General features: G+C 41.0%; 1 protein-coding gene across 1 annotated transcript in view; it reads right to left on the bottom strand.

Annotated features, from left to right (window-relative positions):
• Positions 1-22,103, bottom strand: part of Plcb4 (phospholipase C beta 4) — a 427,861-nt gene that overhangs the window by 116,497 nt on the left and 289,261 nt on the right. Inside the window, exon 6 of the mRNA XM_004634291.2 lies at positions 21,222-21,365. Within this exon, the coding sequence (XP_004634348.1) occupies positions 21,222-21,365 (144 nt within the window). The remainder of the gene's footprint in view (positions 1-21,221; positions 21,366-22,103) is intronic.

Genomic DNA, 22,103 nt, shown 5'->3' with positions numbered 1-22,103 from the left:
TTTTTTTTTTTTTCCTTTCTTGGAACTGAACCCAGGGCCTTGCACACACTCAGTATGTGCTCTACCACTGAGCTACGCTTCTTTTTCTCTCAGTTGTTAATGTTTTCCAACTTTTCCTACATTAGTTTAATCCTTATCTCAACTCTTCTAAGGATAAATGAGGGCCTCTTAAAGAGATATTTAAGGGCTTATGTGAGGTGAAGTCAATTTGGAAGCAGGGGAGACTAGGAGCAGACTAAATTCCTGGGAACTGAAAACTTCTCTAAGATTTCTTACATTTATTTTCCATATACAGGCAGAGTCCAGCTTACAGATAAATGTCTAGGCCTTGCCCTTACACATCTTCTTTGATTTCATAGCAAGAGAAAGGCCACAGCTTCCAAGAATTGCATGAAAAAAACGGGAGAGATGGATATAACAAAAGCAAACCAGACTCACATCTCACATGTAACTCACTTTTCTTTTCCTTTAAAAAATATTGTTTCATTTGTTCAATGGGTAAATGTGCTTTGTAGAAAAATGTAAAGCAAGGTAGAATACACCAAAAGTGTAAACATTACCTGAGATCTCATTATTTATGCAGATAGTCTCTGTTCTTCTAACATTTATCTATGTACAAGTAGTTTTTCCTTTTAAACTATTACCATTATTATTTAATCAGCTCCACTTCAGGGAGAATTCTTCCTTCTTCATCTTAATCTTATTTTGTCTTATCTTATCTTATCTTATCTTATCTTATCTTATTTTATCTTGTCTTATCTTATCTTTTACTCCAGATTCATTCCAGTTAGTGTTAGCTAAAGCATATTATCAAGGCAAGTAAGAACAGAGATTGGGTGGCACTCCTGAAGTCTGCCTTGTGCTTTTCTCCAAACAGATGACTTGGCAGTATCCTCCGTAATCTTCTGGTATTTGGCTCTACTTTTAAAGATGAAGCTCCTGGCAAAAGATGTACTGGGAACATCTACATTGAGTCCGCTCTAAAGTTAACTCTAAATCTGCTACTTAAAGTAGCTACTTAAAAGTCTTCTACTGACCACTGATATCAGGATCACCTAGGACTTGTTCAGAGGCAAGGGATCTGGTCAGACTTCCTGAATCAGTAGCCAGGGATGTTGAAACATGAACCCAGCTTTAATGGACTTTTGAGTGGGTGACTGTTTCGCAAATGCATATTTGAGACTTGCTACTGCAAACCTATACAATCACAGAGATGCTTCCCAGGCCCAGAACAATAATGCATCCTGAGAGCCTGTTAGAAATGTAGCCCTGGGTCCCAGCCCTGACTCACCAAACAGCAACTTCAGTTTAACAAGATTCCCAGGGGACTCCATGTAGACAACTTGAAAAGCACAGGTCTATAAGAGGAGCTGTTCTAACGTTGAGGTCTCCTCTCTTTGCCCACCTAATGAAGTCTGGATTTGGCTTCTTTTTTCTTTTCTTTTTTTTTTTTTTTTTTTTTTTTTTTTTGTACTGGGGATCAAACTCAGGACCTTGTGCTTTCCAGGCCAGGCATGCACTTATGCCACTGAGCTACCTCCCCGCCCTTGGGTTTAGCTTCTGTCTTAGTCTGTTTGGGCTGCTAAAACAACAAACTAAGCAAAAGGTATTTATTTCTTATAAAAAGTTTTAAACTGGAAAGCCTAGGACCAAGACACCTGCAAACCAGGGTGTCAGGTTAATAAATCCTACATTGTATTCTCTAACATAGGATTCTCTACATGCTCACAAATCTCTTCATGAATACTATCAGTAGAATACAGTCTTATATTAAACTAGAAATTTATGTTGAAGAAGGCATTGAGGTTTTGGCTTCCACAAAAGTAGCCAGCAGCTACAATTTTAACGCTAGTACAGACTGTAGATAGAATGCCAATGTGTATTCTTGTGGGTCTGTAAAACTATGCCTAATGAAATGGCTTCTTTTCCAATAGCAGAAGGTAGTAGTTGGCATGAAATTGTCAGTATTTGACAGTGAGGGCAGGCTAAGCAGAAATGATATCCAGCCAGAACATTGTTAAAAGGAAACTGTGGGTAACATTGGAGAAACAAAATTAGAGGTTCCCAGGGCTTCCTGTTCATTACAACCAACTGGGGAGCTTATAAGACTTGCTGGAAGCCAGGATCTACCCCCCGAGTTTCTCATTAACCACTGGAGAGTGTCTGGGCCATCAATCTACTTTTTAAATGCTGCAGATAATTCTACTGTGAACCTATGATTAAGGACCATTGAGCTAGATAATGTGAGCTAAATTTGGGTAAGGCAAGTGTTTCTCCAATTTTAACATTGGTTGAAGTCACCTGGAGCTTTTGTTAAAGTACAGGTTTGGATTCCACAGGTCTGGCATTTGCACTGAGATTGTGCATTTTCTGACAAGCTTCTGAGAAATGTTCTGTATGCATTCGGGCCCTCTTCTTTCGTGTGCCCTGTTCATACAGAAGTAGCCGGACTTGGACATCATCTATAGCTAAATTAGACATCTTGGGTTCCAATAAGAAGTCCACTGAGAAACAATCAGTTCCAGCTCCAGTGTGCTCATGATGCTCCAGAAGAGCCTCTTGATGCTGTTTATCAGAAGCTTCTGATATGCCAATTCTCGGGCTCCATGCCAACCTACAGAATCAGCAACTCCAGAGCGGAGCCTGTTCACCTGACCTTTAACAAACCCTACAGGTGACTCTGCCACAATCTTTACAGTGCACAGGTATCAGGGCATCTTGTGCTAAGGAGAGATAAGAATAACTGATGAGGAGATGTAAGTGGCCTTTGGAGAATGAGCTTGTTTTGTTTTGTTTTTAATCTATTTTACTGAGGCATAATTTACATATAATGAATAATCTTTAGGCTTGTGATCCAAGTTTTTGGATGAGTACTACCAATTGAGAAATTTCAAAATTTAAATCCTCCTTCTCTAATTTTAGATTAAAATTCTCACCCCTAGATTAACACTACCGCTACCACCAACACTGTCACTGTATTGCTGAAGTGTTTTTAAGAAAGTTACAGGCGTTATGAAGCCATGCAGGTCACCATAGGGAGCTTGGTTAAGAGGATGCAACATGACCATAGGAAATGCAGGCACTTCTGACTTCCAGTAGCCCATCAGGCAGTAGGGACAGGACCCAGAGGAAGCTTGGGTCTTAGGAGCCTAGGACCTAGAAGTAGCAGCTCCTCCCTGCTGGGCCAAGGAGAGGTGCACTCCCCAAACTCGGAGTAGCTAACCAGAACATGACTTAGGCCACCAAATGCCCAGTCATTAACCTGAAGACCAAGGCTATATCCAGTACAGCAGCAGCAGAAAATGGAACCTGAAGGCCAGTGCTCTCAGCAGCTTGGCTCCCCATGACATGTGGTCCAGGACAAAAGTCCAAGAACTATCCAGCCTAGAGGCAGAGGTAGAAGGAAGAAAGACAAAATACTGGCAGAGCCTGACAGATACATGCAGGTTTTATGCTTGGCATGTGCTCATCTAGAATGCTGAATCCATCTTACATTCAAGTGAGAGCCAATGTCAACAAAGGTTGTAAATAACAGACCAAATTCTAAACCCATTAAGAAGAGATCAGTACAAAAGAGCAGGTACTGAGTGTACATCTCACAAGATAAGAAAGTCAGTGTTGCTTATGGAATAACAGGCAAACAGTGAGATCACGGTAGTGGTGATCATAAGAACAAATTAAGCCCAGAAGCCCAAAATTCTCTGTAACCCACTGCCACAGGAAGAAGAGTACAAGACAATAGTTGGTGAAGAATTGTACTAGTTACAGCAAAGCTAAGCTGCCATCCTAGACAAGTCCCTCTCACAAACCCAGGGTGGAGTGGAAGTCACCAATCTTGTGATAACAGCTAGCAGCAAACGACTTCTGAAACTGGTAGGCAAGCAGCAAGGGAAGTTTTGCCAAAAAAAATCGGTAGAGAGTAACCCAGTGTTAATCACAAAAGCCTGTGGGAGTTCAGGATTTATTTTTCTTAATTAAAATCTTCAAATTCCAAAAGAGAGGAAACAAGGCGAAAAGAGAACTGTATTGGAGCCTTTTTCATGACATAATCTGAATGTGTTCCTGGTGATACAATTTTTCATCTGCTACATTCTGTCCGCACAGTCAAGCTGATGAAAGATAAAGGAAGAATGTACGACATGCCATCTGGTTCTTAAATCACTTTCATAGCAGGCGGATGAGTATTTAAGCAGAAAATAAGCTGCCAGCTGTAGGTTGGGGTGGCCGTGTTTGAAAGGCAGAATTGGATAGGCCTCGATAATGTTTACACATTCCTAGCCACAATTAGTTCAGTCACTCACAAAGAGTCAAAACAGGCTATCAGCCCAGCTGGTTGCCTTGACAGCAGTGGGTAGTTAGGTCAGGAGGACCTCCACACAGTCACTGGAGAGGACGCATGTGCTTAGAGGACCCTGTGCTGTTCTTGGTAATGACTTCCAGGGAGAAGCAGCAAAGCCCCATTCGGTCTAGGTTTCTACTCCTCAGCACTCCTACGAGACAATTTGGTCATTGCCTGAGCCTGACTCTGCGATATCCCCTAACAATGACCTGTCAGACCCTATATTTTGCCCCCTGAAACCATATTCATTTTCCACAATAGACGGCTTTGTGCACAGTAGCCAGGAGAAAGAAAATGGAATATATCAGTGCATCTTGATGCCTTAGGGTTTTGCTTATTGACTTTAGGTAAAAAACATATGATGTTCTTGGGTGACTCAGTGTTCACAGAGTGCTACATCTCCACAAACCTCCGCAGTCACTCAAAAGGAGAAAGATACTCAGCTTACTTTATTTAACACTTCTTTAGCATTCACATGGAGAAGGCTAAAATAATGGAAGAATTTTAAAATCTGAAACCGGCAAAAGTATCATTCCATCCTATACCAGTCAGAAACCCTAAGGTTTTTTGAGACCTTTTTAAAGGGGGTGGTGGCCGCTCAATTCTGTCAGATCTGTAGCTCACTGGTATGAAGAGATAAAGAAACTGTTGATGAATTAAAAGGTGTTAGAGACTTTGTTTTCTGGACAGTGTTTCGAAGCTCCAAGGTCACAGTCTTTCTGAGACACACCAGTTGACAATGCTGGAAAGTGAAGTCATGCCAAAGGAACATTCAGCCTAGAGATAACGCTACATGCTGAGTCTCTGTGACAAAAAAGTTCAGATATTCCTGGTTTAATGACCAGGTTTCTATGCCTGCCACCAGTTTGTTGATCCCTAAATAAGGAAATGTATATAGTAGGGATGTTACAATATTCAGAACGAGGAAACTGTTGAATGAGAAACTTCCTCCAACTTGATGACTTTGCTTTTATCTGTGTAACTAATACATGCAGCACTGTGACATACAACAATGTAAAACTACAGTACTGTACTGTACAGGACAATCAGCAAACATTATAGCACTCTATAAGCATGCTGTGCTGTACAAAAAAGACACTGAGGCACTATCAACAAGATGTTCAGAGCTGTACAAAAGGCAGGTTGCAGAGCCATGCGGTGAGTCATAAGTTTGAGCAGTCGTTAAATAGGTTGAGTCCTTAAATGAGCAATAGCATATCTGTAATCAGTCAAGGCACCTCTGGACAGCTCTTGTCTATGCAGGATCACCCATTTAGTTGACATGAATCAGATCTACAGGTGATTCTCTGAGCTAAACAAGACTTTCAGCATAAAAGGTCAACACAAACAATGTAAATCAGTAGGCTTGAGTTTCATTACCTTTCTATCTTTTTTTTTTTTTTTTCCTCGGAACCAGGGATTGAACTCAGGCCCTTGCGCTTGCCAGGGAAGTGCTTATTCCACTGAGCCATCTCCCCAGCCCCAACCTTTCTATCTTGTAAGGAAAGGTCACCATACACACACACACACACACACACACACACACACACACCCCTCTAATAGAAGGGGAAACAGGAAAATAAGGATAATAAATAGAATATTTATGGTAAAGATGAGTAAGTCAACACCAAGATCACACCAGTATTTGGATACTGGTGGAAAGTAATGCCTCTCTGACATCACTTGTGACTTTTTTCTGTACAGCAGTAGTTCTGAATGATCTTAACAGGCATCTCCTCAACAGGAAAAAAGGACTTGGGAAATAGGTGAATAGCCCCTCCTTGTTGTTATTCACATGAGGATAATAACACTTCTAAGTAGAGCACACCGAAGAACCCAGCACGATAGGCTTTCTCTTGCTCAGCTGACCTTTTACAGACTACTGATTTGAGATGCACTTCTCTTGGTCTACATCTCATCCTGGCAAACATTTACCTGCATTAAAATGAGACTGTGTCAGAGGTGCGAGGTGCTGGTCCCATCTGTTTTTATACAGGTGATCAAAATTTTCATGGTGTAGCAGTTGGCCCCTGCCAGGCTCAAGACACCGCTCATGAACACTTAGGATCTCAACACTTTAAGAGGCTGAGCAGGAGGACTGCGAGTTCTGGTCCAAGCTGAATAATCTAAGCAAGACCCTGTCTCAAAATCAAAAGAGCATGGGATGTATGTAGTTCAGTGCCAAGGGCTTGGGCTAAATCTTTGTTTCACAAAAAAACAAAAACAAAATGAAAAAAAGGTGCTCACCGACTGTGTGGCACTCAATGAGTCATTCATCTTCTCTGAGCCTATTTTTACCTATGCAAAATGAGCATTACCACCACTCCCATCCCATAGAGCTATGAAAAGTATTTGACACATGCACATACTTTAAAAAGCAGCTGACACATAAGATGAATTAAAAACCCTCATCATTGCTGTGTCTGCCATTACAGACTGGGCAACCCTTAGCCCATACGTGAAAGCCTGAAAGTTTTGGGATTTCTTCAGATTTTGAAATATTTGTGTGAACATAATGAAATATCTTACAGCGAGGACCCAAGATGAAACAAACTGCATTTGTGTTTTATACAGACCTTATTCACATAGCTCAAAAGTGCTCTGATACAATGTTTTTAGCATACTTAGTTTTTATTGCCACTTATCCCAGCAGGTCAGGTGTTGAATTTTCCACTTTTTGGCCTCATGTCTGTGTGACAATGATTATGAATTTGGAGTTTTTGAATTAAAGATGTTTAGCTTGTATTATTAGGAGCCAGCAAATATTGTCTGCAAAGTGCTATGTGGTTCTCTATTGCATAGTTCTTATTTTTGCTTGCTTGCTTGCATAATGTTTCAAAGCTGTGAGGGTCATTCTTGGCTCATCAGCCACACCAGGGGCCACATCTACAGCATCTAGTGATGATTAAGTTACTTGCTCTGGCCCAGGACTCTTCATGCAGTCTGCCTTTTAATTTAACTCAAAGATTAGAAAACATGCCAAATTATTTAGACTCCTATTGCTTATGCATTATGCTCATAATGGCGATTTTTGCCAGCGGTAAAAAACTGGAGCTATGCAGAAGATAGAATCAACTTAAAGTTAGCCCCAGTTTTCTCTCCAGGTGCAAAAAGGGTGAAATCCAAACCTCCTGTTATACTTCTGATGCAATTAGAGCCCTTCAGTCTTCATTCCCTTGGTGAGGTCATCTGATGAGGCTTGCCAGGAGTGGAAAGTGAACTGTCCTGGCTAGGCTAGGCCCGGAATCTCCTCTGGAACTGTTGAGTTCAAGAACTCATAGGTGAGCAAGATCTCAGCAGGGAGGAGTCTGTCCCTGAAAGCCTCTAGCCTTCTCCACAGAAGTTCTCTGAGCCCAGAAGCTGATAGCATCAAGCAAACACACTTCAAAGATCATGAGGATTTACGATGGTGTGACAGCTCAGGACCAATGTCAGAAGCCCCTAGCAGGGGACCGGTAAGTGGCCCCTGCACAGCAATAAAATTTGAAAAACTCTAGTAATGCATATCAACTGCCTGTCAGAGCGGAAGATCAGGCAGTGTCTTAAAAAAATAATCTGTGTCCTCCCATTGGTCTACTAGAAGGAAATACAACAACCACCAAGAGAGGCAAATGATTTCCTTCTTTAGTGCAATGCTATGAAAGTGAAGCGCTTTGAAAACAAAATAGCTAACAATCATACAAATATACTAAAATGTCCCCTTCTCAGAGAAAGAAATATCACTCATTTTCAAGACCCATGTAACATAAAAATATTTGTTCTAACCTTCAAAAATAAAGTTATACATTAAAAAAAGAGATGAGGTGAAGTACACTAAACAGCAGAAGAACAACTGGATGTAAAAGGTGTGTGCCTTAAAAAGATGCATCAGCAAGGTTGCTAGGCATTGTGGGAGAGGGGATGAAGTTTTTAAAACACGAAGTAGAAAGAGGTGAGGTTGAGCACACTTTGACATACTACTCAGCACTGAACTGCTCACTTTAAAATGGTTAATTTTACAACATGTGAATTTTACTACAATTACAAAAAGACATAGGCGCTAAAGGAATGCACTCCATGGAATGTGTACTTTCTTCTCACTCTTCTGCCCTTCCTGTCTTGAAGGTCAGGCATGCATTTGCTCTGCAAGAGGCAGCACACCCTTTGCATTCAGAAAACACCAGCCTAACCACACTGCCTGTGCAAACAGTTAAAATGTCTTTGCATTGCACTCAGTGTAGCTGCAGATGGAACAACCAGGATGAGAAATTCAATCTCGGGCTTCTTTCTCTGCTGTGTTTACCGCTTCAGGGAAACCTCTCCTATTCAAGGAACAAAACTCCTGAAAACAACTGCAAACCTCCCCAGTCCAGCACCCAAGTTGACGCTGAGTCAAGCAGAAAGAAAAATGACAGTCAAGAAGTTTCTAAAGAAAACAATGGTGGAGGTTTTCAGAATACCACGGGGCTATAGATGCAGACCACTGGTATAGCTAGGCCAGAGCTGGTCCCACAAACCCCAAAATAAGAACTGATCTTATTTTTATTCCTTTTAATGAGAAAAAAGATAAAATAGCAATGAAACAGTTTCAAAACAGGTTAGTGGGGCAGTTACAATAATTAATACATTGTATATTGTTGTCTTCCTAGTAGTTATTCAGAGGACAAGATGTAGAGATGATATCTTATCTAAACAACATTAGTACAAACCTTTCTTCTTAATGAACTAAGAGAAAGTAGCTGTATATCTATCCTAACTATCTCACATATACAAACATATATATTTTTCTTTTTTATTAATTTTATTGCATAACAAATAACAATGAGGCAGTTTCAAAATAGGTTAATAGGACAATTACAATAATTAATACATTACACATTGCTTTCTTCATAGTAGTTATTCATAGTATAAGATGCAGACACGGTATCCTGTCCAAACATTATTAGTATAAATCTTTCTTCTCATTGAATTAAGAGAAAATAACTGTATATCTATCCTATTTTGTATATACAGATACAAAATGGTCCTTCATTTATATTCCCTTTTTTTGTTTAGTTTTGTCAGAGCTGGGTATTCCATTGCCATTTAAATATTGTAGGTGCGTGAAGTCAGCAAAATAACCCAATATAGTCCAGTAGTCCATAATAGTAGTGATAGAGGAAAGTGATGGACGATGGAGAGTGGGCCCAAGGAGAGTCACATGGAGGAAAACATTCTCTCAGGCTTTCACAGAGAGTAAATTGGTCAAGCAATGGAAGTGACTCATCCACATGGCTGACACTGACAAAGGATCTACAAACTGCAGTACAGGGTTTTAGGGTAAATCCTGGGGGGATCTGACTGACTTTGTCAGATACAAAAGTTACATTTCTTGTTATATAGGTCTTGCTTTATCTTGGTCTTAACCACCCAGCAGAAAAGTATAAAAATGAGGTATAAAAAGTAAAGCCATATAAATATGCTGAGCTGTAAAAGGCTCAAGTCAACAAACAACTTCTGACATTGCCAGTCCTGTGGAAAAACTGATCTTGTTGACATGATTTGATCCACAGCAGGTCCCATGATTGACAGATGCCTAGGTGAACTTAACTTTGAACAAATTTTCTGTCCCTTTCCCTTTTTGCCCTAAAGTAATCAGGCTTGCAGTTTCTGATTAACTGTACCATCAGACTCTCAGTTAATCAGATTTAAAATCTGGTCCTTATTCTGTGACTTGCGATTTGCTATGTTAGGATTCCTGGGCTTCCAAGCAAACTGGCATTTAAATGAGGATTCATGCAACGGCAGCAGTGACCACACTTTGAGGTTTCTCCTCTAACACAAATACTGGCTGACAGTCTTCCTGACAACTGGCTGATTGAGAGTTGCTCTGACAGCTGTGCACCAATATGCAAATGAGACAGCTAGCACCTGGGACTTTTCCCTCCAAAAATGATACCTGGACCCTGAGATAGTACCATTTCTGGAGCTATAAATACCAGTGGCTCCGACTGCCACCTGAGATACACCTCCCTGTGGCATCACTCTCCCAGGGCATTTCTGAGTTGGCATCTGCCACTTGTGGCTCTGCCAGAATGAGCAGGTCCTTTACCTGACTGCAGTCTGGATCCTTTTGAGTGTCACCTCAAAGGGACTGGTCTCTGAGGCCATTTGCACAATTTCTTCTGAGAAGTCTGGTCACTGGTTTGTCACTGTAGCGCTGCACTTAAGTAATACTCTGGATCTTGTTTCTGCCTGTATTTTCATGTACTCCTGTTGCTTATTCTGTTTGGTGTGCACTCCAATAAAGTAATTCAGCAGCCATCTCCCATCCAATTAATTTGCCATCTGATTAAAGAATTATAATTCGTGAGGTTAAACTATCACCAGGTATCAGGCTTAGAACCATCCCCATTAGTCCAATGCCATATCTGTTCCCTAAGTTCAAGCAGGAACAAACTTCCCGACTCCCTGTTCAAAAGTCTCGACAGGTATTTCACTTGCACAACTATTTAAAGCCAAGAGCAACTGTTTTTCTTGTATTCTATCTCAACGCTTTGCAGACCTTGCTGTGCATAGGAAGGACTTTGTTCAAATGTAGATTCTCATTTAGTAGGTCTGGGTTTACACCCTTGATGATTGTTATGGTTTGTGCATTGTGTCAACTTGAAATGTCTAAAAACTTAACTAAGTAACTTGGCAGTTCTACAGCCTGGGGTGTAGAGGCCATGCCCTTACACTGTTGGATATTGTTTACTGTTGTGACTGCACCTGACCATGTGGTTCAAAAGCTTTTGGACAATGGTTTATAGGAAGAGTTTTAAAAGGTTTGGAGATGTAGTGCTGCATGACTTTAGGCTCTACTGTATGGGAGATTCTGGTCACCACTCAGAAGACCAGAAGGCTGATAGAAATCCTGCCAATAAAGTCCAGACTTGGAAGATTGCTGCTGAAAAGAAGGGCTGCATTGGTTGCTGGACTCCAGATGATGCATAAAGTTTGTCTGCATTTTGTTCCTGTGCAGAAACTTTGCCTGAGACTGAAGTTAAGGACACTGAACTAATTAATCTGGTGGATGAAATTTCAAGGCAGTTAAATGTTGAGTCGGTGGCACGGTTATTGTGTGGGAGTTTTAGCTAGATCTATGTTGAGAATCAAGAGCAAAGAGGATCAAGAGCAGGATCATTCAAAATGTGAGTGTGGCCAGAAAGGAAGCTCCAATGAAACTCTGAACTGCAAATATAGAGCTAAGGAGACTCAACTGCTGAGAAGGAAGACTAGACCAGAAAAGATGACTTTAAGGCATCACAAGAAACAACAAGCCTCCACCCTTTGCAGTCTCAAAACTTCAAAAGTGAAAGGCTTGATTTTGAGGAGAAAGGCACAGAGCACCATGTTCCAGAAGGGTGATAGCATAAAAAAAAAATGTCCTCAGCATTGGATTCAGAGTGCCCCGTGATTCAGGCACCAGACTCCCATAGCCAAGAGCGAGGGACGCCTGGGCACCGCTCCAGGGGGAAGCAGGCCTTGGCATTATCCATGCAGTGTTGCTTTTAGGTACATGTAGAATGTAAGAGTCCCAAGATTAAAAGGGCTTCCTCATACATTTCAGAGGGCCTGGGAGGCCAGGCAGCATGCCGCTAGAAGGGCATGTGTGACGCTGTGTGTGAGAAGTCAAAGACAGTGGAGACCCCATGAGGTTTAAAAAGCCAGAAATATGGATCCTCTAAGAAAAGCTGGAATGAGGGAGTGAAGCAGGCCTAAGAGAGAAGCTATGGGAGCTGTAATCACCGTAAGCGCCACAGTGAGGGACTCCTGTAAGCCCTGGGGAGCTCACAGCATGCCACAGATTGCTTTAGGTGCTGGACATGGAACTATGGGACTTAATATTTGCCTTGCTGGATTTGGGACTTGTTTTGGTCCTAATCTTTTGTATCCCAGTTTGTAACTTTTGGAATACAAATGCTTATCTTGTGCACTGAATATTGGCAGTGTTTAACTTTGTTTTCATTTGGACACGGGCTCAGAAATAAGAATTTGCCTTCAATTTCAGAGACTTGGGACTTGGAATTTTCATCAATGCTGAAACCATTAGGACTTTGGCAACTCTTACAGATGGACTGAGTATATTTTGCATAAAGGGATGTGCATGAGCCTTTGGAGGTCCAGGGCAGAATGTATGGCTCTAATGTAATATGTTGATAGACTTAATTTTGATTTTTTTGTTTTGTTTTTTGTGGAACTGGGGATTGAACTCAGGCCCTTGGGCTTGCCAGGGAAGTGCTTATTCCACTGAGCCATCTCCCCAGCCCTTAATTTTGATTTGTCAGGATTGTTAAACTACTATAATGCTCAAGTTGTAAAATGATAAAAATAAGCATCACCCAAGAATAACGTACCTCCTATTCTGGTGAGGGAATTAGTGCACTTCTCTTTGTATGCAGAATAGTTATTCCACATTAGGAGTAAGTATAACCATGTCTTTGTATCTAGAAACTGCTTTAAAGAAATGTCTCTGATTGCCAAATTGACAAGGGGTGGATGGTTATGATTTGTACACTGTCAATTTGAAAAGTCCAGAAGCTTAACTAAATCAGTTCTACATCCTGGGGTGTAAAGGACATGCCCTTGCTACTCTAGGACATTGTTCATTTAATTAACTTGAGAAGTTTAGAAAGGCAACTAGGCGACTCAGCGGGGAACCAGGGTCCCTACTTTGTGAACCTCCTCATCCTGTGCAAGAGGCCAGGGAGATGGTGTGAGTGGTCTATACACCCAACCCAGTGGGTGGCAGCCTGCTTACAATATAAGGGAGGAAAAGAGGCTTGCTCTCCCCTTTTTTGTTCTTGCTGGTTTTGCTGTCTTCTGCCCCCTTGAAGTGTTGCCCCGTACCATGCCACCCTGCTGCGGAGCCAGTTGATTATGGACTGAAACTGTCACAAACTGAGCTGAATAAACCTTTCTTTCCTTAATTTTGGGTGTTGGATATTTTGTCTTAGTAAAAGAAAAGTAACCATGACAGTGACTGTAACCCTGTTCCTTATCATACTGGACATTATGAACATAGTAGTGTTCTTAGAACATAACACTTGTATAGTATCCCTCATCCAATTGGTTATGAGCAGCACCTCTACTGAATCTTCAAGATATAATGCACAAGAAACCTTGCGTGGCACTCAGAGCAGGCCAGTCTTGACCCAAAGCTCCAATTTCCCAATAAAAGAGTTTGTATCAGTGTTCTCACTGGACGCAACACCTCCCCATGCGTACGTCGTTGCTCATGTCCTAACTGTGAGGATGGGCATCAGGACATGAGTAGGCTAGACTCAACCCAGTGATGGAAACAACAATCAGTCCCATCATCTTTATTTGGTAAGAAGGAAATGCCTAGGTGGATGCAGCATTTAAAGATTAAGAACAGGCACCTACTGATCTGCTCTGATCCTTAGCTCTGCTCTGAAGAAAGTTATGTATGCCCCTCCACTGACTTGTTTCCAAAGGAAAACAAAATAAGCAAGAAAATGCCAACTTCCAATTTTAGAAATGTGGAGGAAGCACTAACAAATAGCCCCTCCTGCACTTGAGCTTCAAACCCTTGTGCCAATGTAGTGAAGAGACTTTCAGCAGTGGGTACGGCAGGTGTGGATGACAGACACTAGTTCAGTTTTACAGCTTAGCTTCTTAGCAGGCAGCAGGCCTGGCTCAGGAAAGCCTAGGCAGCCGACCCTGGCAAGTTAGTGTAAGTTCTCCCAAGATTTCCCATGAAAAGCAAGATATAAATGCTGGTAGTTGAGCTTCTCCACATAACAGTGGTTTGGACACTTGGGTGGGCATCCAAGTCACCGAGAGCACTGGTCAGAACTTTCTGATATAGCAGGGTTGGGGCCGGGGCTGAAAATCTGCATCCCCCCTGGTTCCCAGGTACTGATGGGAACAGTGGTGGCCTGAGAACCATACACCTGCATAATATGGCTAAAGCTAAACTTCATGCAGTGGCATTTTGGCAGCAGAAGGTTCAGCACGGTGGCAGAGTGTACAATGCCATGCCAGAGGCCCTGGGTTCAACCCACATTTCCACGAAGAAAAAAAACCCTGAGCATTCGAGTACAGGTTTACACTCGAAAAAAGGGTATTTTAGAGCCACAGAAACTGACTTACATCAGCATGCCCTTTCTTAGTTTTCCTTAGTAAACTGCAATCTCTGCTGGGTTAGTGGACACACTGCTGTACCTCTACGATCTGTTTAATTAACTAAAAACTTGTTTGGGCTCAAAACTGGTGGGTTGGGCTAAGTCAGTCCATACCCTAAAGCAATAGGCCTCAAACACTGCTTGCCACCCAGTCCCATGGGAAGTGTGTTAAATCATTTCTGGGCTCCACTCCCACAGCCTCAGAATCCTCCACTTGGAGCGCCTGAGAAAGGCGTTTCTAAGAAGTTCCAGGTGAGGCTGAAGCCTGATCCCTCAGATGGGCTGTTTTAGCATCAGTACAGCAAGTTAGTTGGGGACAGGGAGGCTCTGCAAGGAACTAAGCAGAAAACTTGATTCCCTCAGCAAGAAAAAAAAGAATAGATCCCTTCTCTAGGAACTACTGTGTAAGGCTTTCCCTTCAGCCTAAACTAAGTGCAGAAATGATTTTGCATTCCACTCAGTTTGTTAAAATAGTACTTTAACACCTGTAATAAATCACCCAATTTTGTCATCCTTGTATCTAAAGACACATTTTTATAATTTAATTTCTACAGTAGTTACTCATGTGCTTACTTGACGACTTATTCACAAAGCATAATTTATGGAGTTGGCCAAATATTTACAACCTTCAAAAAGTATGATAAGCAGTCTGGAAACTGTCTCAACTCAATCCCAATCTTTGCATTTTCAACCTCATAATAACAGCTTATTTTTGTAATCAAAGGAAAATTCAACTTGGTATAAAATAACAGATTTATTTGTGGAAATTTTAAATGTGGGTTGCATTTCAATCTTGTGTACAGTACAGTGCCGCTGTGATTTCAGTTTGCTCTGCAGCACCAGCTGTAACTTAATGAGAGACATCTGAACTTGCTGCAACTCTTGAGAGACTGAAATCTTCCCAAGCTAGTTGCAATGAAAGAGAGAAAAAAATGAGAGAAATTAGACTTGTTTTTCTAACTGAAGTTGTTATAATATATTAAGTTGTTTGTATATTTCATAGTTTAATAATAGGCCGAAGATTAGAATGATTCAAGAAGGAGAAAGAGCTTTATTACAAATTTAAAAGAAAGAGGGAAATCCTTGCGTTGACTAGTATTTTGTGCTACCCAGGACCTAAAACACATGTACTATCTTACAGCATGTTAGATTTAGGGCAAAAGGAAGCAACTTGTCAGTAACTCTTTTTAACAGAGGCCTTCTCAGGAGAGAAAGTGAAAAGTAAATTTTCTAATTGGAGTGACAGGAAGAATGTAGGTAAGCAGGATATAAAAATACAAACTGGAAAAAGGCCAAAATATCAGGGCCAAACCTTCAGTCTTTTGGGTTCTTAGCTAGAGTGGTCCCTCTAGATGTAGAAAAATGACTAGAAGTAACACCATAGGATATCAGATCTTTTTATTCCTTTTAAACTATCATTGAATCATATTTTCTCAGTCTTCTTATCAAATGATTATTTTCCTAGTTTTTCTGATATATATATAATATCAAGGGCACAGCCCCTGGAGTGACATAGTAGTCTCCACACACTACCATGTCTATGGCTTCACATAGGCATGGCATAAAAATATGAAGTGCAAAACCTCACAAACAACTAACCCATGAGTTTTCAGTTGTACTCTAATTTGAACAGAAGAATGAAATTTGACAGTCTGGTCCATCCTGTCTGGGTCATGAATCATTCCTTTGTCCACTGTGTCCACTTTGTATACACCACCCTCCCATGAGTTACTCCACAGCTACCTTGGTTATGAGGTCAACATAGTATTGCAATCATGCTTTCAAGCAACTTCAGTGTTACATAATAATGACTGTCAAACTCAAGAGTACTGATGCTGGCAATTTCTATTGTAGTACACTGTTATAGCTGTTTACTTTCATCATTAGTTTTTGTTAATCACTTACTGTATTTAATTTATAAACTAAACTTATCTTAGGTATGTATCCTTATTAACCAATAAGTATTAACTGTTATAGATGTTGGGGTATAGAAATAAACAGAATATTGGCTTCCTGTGGACACAGAAAGAGATTTTATGAATATGTCGTAAGAATCTAGCAGGATAAGGAGTTAGAGAGTGCTGAAAGGTGGCATAAATGGACAGCTCCTGCTAAGAATGTTCCAGCAGACACCTGAGGAATGTAAGGCTTGAGAAAGCTCTATATGCAATGGGAAAGTGTTTGCAGAAGAGGAAACAGCAAATTCAGAGTCACTCAGGCTGGAATGGAACATAGAAGAGAAGGGAGAGGAATGTGTCTCATGAGTTTTCTGAGCTCTTGGAGTGTTTCGAGCAGTGGAAATCTGACCTGTACCCCCTGTCTAATACCCTCTACTGCTGTTTTTAAGAACTCATCCCACAGACGAGGTCAAGGCAAAGCTTTGGAGCAGAACAGGGAGGATGATTTTGGCCTAGACACAACCTAGTGATGGTGGTGCTGAAGAGGGAGCGTGAAGCTAGGTGCATCCAGACTTCACAATGAACTGATGTAGCAGGCGAGAGAGGTGCTCCTGGTCTCAGCAGCTGAGCAGAGAGAGCTGGTGTGACATAGGTGACTGTGGCATGAGTAGGAAGGAAGGTGAAAGGTTTCAACTCAAGATACCATTTAGTGGAAGAGAAGCACATACAGAGTTGAGTCCAAATCTTCTCCATAAGTAGGTGTCAAGGCAAGTGGCAGTCCTCCAGCAGAGACAGCAGCTGAAGAAAGTGCAGAGGGACATGGAGAGCCCCTTCTTAATACTTTCTGATCTTTGAGGAAAGCACAACCCTCATTTGAAAATCCTAAAACTAGAACATATTTTCCATTGACTTAAACTTTTGAGAAACTCAAGTTTCACCTAGAGTTTCCTTGACTCTTAAAATACCAGCTTGAAATCATAAAAGAAAAATGTTCAAGACCATTTCTGAGAAGTAGAATAAGGACAAGAACATGGTTTGCTCCATGTCAGGAATTTTCTTCTTTATGAATGTTGGCCCTTTGGCCTGGTTTTTCAGTTTTCTCATTGCTGAGATAGAATAACAGACACTCAAGGAGAGAGGAGGAACAGTGTGGTTCGGCTCAGTGTGTGGAGTTTTCAGTTCTTAGCGGGCTGGCTCCAAGGCTGGGTGCTTGGCAGAGTGGCGTCACAGAGGAGAAGCAGCAAGGGACAAGCAAGGACACACTGAGTGAAACAACCACACCCAGGGAGAGGCAGCCTTATCACAGCATTATTCAATCCCTGCTTCACATCACTGATCCCAGCATCACTCTCTCAAAATACTGTACTTATGATCAAATGAGGTTTTCAGGAATGTCTAGATACAAGCCTTAACCCCTGAACTAAAGGGATGGTGAAGTGAATTCTTCAGAAGCATCAGATTTTAAGTGTAGTAACAGACCACGAATTAAGAATAGAGTCAAGTATTTCACAGGCTAAGTACTCAGAAATTACATTTCTTGTTATATAGGTCTTGCTTTATCTTGGTCCTAACCATCCAGCAGAAAAGTATAATAACGTAGTATAAAAGGTAAAGCCATATTAATATGCTGAGCTGTAAAGGACTCAAGTCAACAACTTCTGACATTGCCAGTCCTACAGATAACCCACTACTATTATGGACTACTGGCCTCGATTGGATTATTTGGCTCAGTTCATGCACCTACAATATTTAAATGGCATAGAATACCCATCTCTGACAAAACTGAACAAAAAAAAGGGGATACAAATGAACAACTATTTTGTATCTGTATATACAAAATAGTTAGGATAGATATACAGCTACTTTCTCTTAATTCAAAGAGAAGAAAGATTTGTACTAATAGTGTTTGGACAGGATATCATGTCTGCATCTTGTACTATGAATAACCATTATGAAGACAACAATATACAATGTATTAATTATTGAAACTGTCCTATGAATCAGTTGTCTCATTGCTATTTGTTTCTCAATAACATTAATAAAAAAAGTTTGTACTATGCCTCAGATAAGGACTATTTTGGAAAAAGTTCTCTGTGCTCCTGAAAGCAATATTTATTCTGCTGTTGTTGGATATTATACTCTGTAGGTATCAGTTAGGTGCCTTTATTAAATGATGTGGTTTAATTCCAAAAAAAAAAAAAAAAAAGAAATAGATGCTATTCCTGAATCCTTCTTACATCATACCTCAATGGTCAGAAGACAAACAAACACACTGACCCCAGGAGGAGTGCTTGATGCTCAGTTAGGAAGCTACTTGTCAATATACAGCGCGTTTCCGCTGTTACCTTACGGGCTCTCTGTGAACTACATATGCTTTTTTCCAGACCTGCTCATGTTGGCTGTGATAATAATTTACATAAAATAATAAAATACTGTAGTGCAAAGAAAGAGTGCCATTCTCTAGCAGAATATTTCGCATGAATTTCTTTAAAGGTAAGTTGCTAATAAACAAAAACCAAAAGTTTCTCAAACCCTTCATGGACAAGGGAAGTGAAGGATCCGGGAAAAAATTCATTTCACTGTAGAATTTTGTACTTTGTTCTATAAGTTCTCACTTTCAAGTTCAGGAAACTAAACAGGACAACTGTGACAAGGCATTAGGAATGAGATGCAGATAAATCAATCAATCGATCAATCAATCAATCAGTCAATCTGACGACAGAGCCAAGAAACACAAGGTACAAGATTACAGAATGGACTTTCGCAAACTGCAGGTGGCTAAATATATGCATCTGACTAGCAAATTTTTCTCTGCATGGGTAACCAGCATGAACTTCCAGAATCAAATATTTTTTATAGCAAATGGCAACAAAATGCAACTTTGTACCAAATACACAGGTTTGAAATTAAGAAATGAGAATGCTGTTTGTTTAGCTGAAAGTGAAAGAACCCATTCAAACTAGGTGTAAACCTCAGCAAAGCAATAAAAACTTGAAGGCTCTGCAAAATCTTTTCTCCCCAAGGGAGGTGACGTAGAACAACACAACAAAACCAATGAAACCACCAGGAGGTCAGAAAACCAAAGGATCTTATGGGACACTGAGCAATCATTGCTATCTATAAAGTCACAAGGTAAAAGCTTCTCACACTTTACCACCCACAATTCACTACAGTGTTCCATGAGAAGATCAAATTCTGGATCTGTACTTCCCGGAGGCCTGAGGCTACACACTGAGGCACAGTGTGGGGCACCACTGCTGAAATGAGATGCACGCTTTGCAAGTGACAGCTCTGCTACAAAAATAAGGCGGGAGGCTGGGGAGATAGCTCAGCAGGATAAGCACCTACCTGGCAAGCACAAGGTCCTAAGTTCAATCCCAGGTACCAGAAATAAAAAGTAAATCTTGGTCTGTGGTTATGTTATTTACCTCTTTTCCCAAATAATCTTAGTTGGACATTTCCTACTCACTCCACATTTTGATATTTCTACTGTCTTTCTCACTAGACCCTAGCTGAGCTTCTATCTGTAAAATTAATGGGAAAATGAAATGCCTTTCCTTTCTCCTAAACCCAGGTCTCTGCAATGAGGGAGGGAAAGGCTCAATCCTTTCCACACATGTTGCAGAAAGCTAAGTGAAACTCTGTCCAGAGGTAAAATCATGCCAAAAGCTAATTGCTTTAGGAAAAAGACATGAGTTTGAAGCTTTTATTTATTTGTTTATTTGGCCAAAATATGTTGAAGACTAGCTTCCCAAGGCAACAATATGCTGAGTGTGGTATTAAAGGATGAGTGCTATCCCAGAACTTTAACAACTTATTGAGGAGGGGAGCTTGGGTTGCATTTCTTAGCCATCTAGACCTGTGCTGACCAATGAGGTAGGTACTAGCCTTATACACCTAGTGAGAATTTGTAATGTGGTGGTGTGATTTAAAAATACAGATTTCAATATATACAGTGTGAATAAAATAGTGTAAAATACATCCCTAATAAATTTTGTATTGATTTGCTAAAATAATAATACTTTGGGTATACTTGATTAAATAAAGTACTTCATTGAAATTTCACTAGCTCTCTCTCCTCTTTATTACTGTTTCTGTCTCTATCTCTCCATCTTTCCTTTGTGAAGTGCTGATGACAGGCAAGGACCTTGTGTGTACTTTGCAAGCACTCAGCCAGTGAGCTGTACTCCCTTACTTTTTGTTCTTATTTTTATCAATTTGTATTTTCTTTGGGGTAGGGTACTAGTGATTGAACCCATGGCCCCCTGTTTGCATTCTAGCACTGACCTACATCCCCAGTTTTCTTCTTTCTTTTTTTTTTTTTTTTTCTGCAGAACCAGGGATTGAACTCAGGCCCTTGAGCTTGCCAGGCAAGAGCTTATTCTACAGAGCCATCTCCATGGCCCCTCCCCAGTAGAAAGGCCCAGACCATTTCTACTCACAGCAGTTCCCAGGCCAGCAGCACAGACACTGATAGAAAGGAAGGCTTTCTTCTCCCCTTCAGGCCTATGGAACTGGAATCTACATCTCAATTCGGGCGCAGGGGATCTGGGTGCACATTCCAGCTGAGAAGTCCAGGCCAGGTTTTACTGCCTGTTATTATGGCAGGTGTCTGGACTGCTGGCCTACATGGCTGACTTGGTGAAAGGTATCCTGCCTGCCAGATTTTCTCTATGACCGCGCCAGGAAAGTAATAAAAACTGAAAATTTTTGAAAGATTTATGGCTTAAGGATATATATTAAAAGTACATTAAACATAACAAGATCACACACACACACGTACGCATGTACTCATGCACGCACACACACACACGGGGGAGGCTGCTCTAAGGCTACCTTAGTGACTTCTGGATTTTCTGCCACCATGTAAGTGAAGCTGATGTTCACCAGATCCGTGCCACTGCACACACAGACGATTCGCCCTTCCAGATCATTTTCTGATTTCCCAAGAGCTTCCAGAGCAGCCAGGATTTTGGGGTCCTACAAAGTACACAAACAGGATCAAAAATATGTTAGTACAAAAAACATGGAGGGGGGCATAGTAAAAGAAAAATCTACTTTTGATACTTAAAAAAATTAGACATATGGGCACAGGCTTTTTTTCTCCACTACCTAAAATACTTGGTGATCCAGCATTACTCTAAGGAGGGAGAATGTCTCATCAAACAAAACAGAACAACTCCAGGGATGCAGCTCAATGTAAAAGCCTTGGCTTTCATCCTTAGTCCTACCAAAAAATGAAATAGGCCCATAAATAAATGAAAAGCAGTATAAACTTTCTGATTGAGGACCCTGAGTGTGTCTCTTCATTTAGATTTTAGGGTGTCATTTCTGCTGGCCCTGGAGTTGGGAGACAGGCTGGGAAAGACTGTGCTTGGGATGCGCTTGTGTCTACAAAGAGCCAATGAGTGACGCTCCAGAGGACAGGCCCAGAGGTCTACTAGGAACAGACGTGGCCCAGCCATAGCCGCCAATCTGAGCTTATTCTCAAAAAACAAGACTAGTCATTCACATAGCTTGCGTACAATGAATGGATACCTGCCTCTGCACAAGCACAGGGCATCCTTCCCTGGAGTGAAAGCTGTGGACGTTTCCCCCAAGGGACAAGGAAAGCATGCCTTCATTCTCCAAAAGAACTCAGGAGGAAATATCAACACACAGTGACACAGAAAATTTAGCTGACATAGAAGACAGCTTAAAAAGAAGAACAAACAACAA

This window comes from Octodon degus, unplaced genomic scaffold (genome assembly GCF_000260255.1).
Source record: "Octodon degus isolate 3935 unplaced genomic scaffold, OctDeg1.0 scaffold00060, whole genome shotgun sequence".
Classification (NCBI taxonomy): Eukaryota; Metazoa; Chordata; class Mammalia; order Rodentia; family Octodontidae; genus Octodon; species Octodon degus.
Note: the sequence above shows the minus strand (reverse complement) of the source record. Positions and strands in the feature narration are given on the sequence as shown.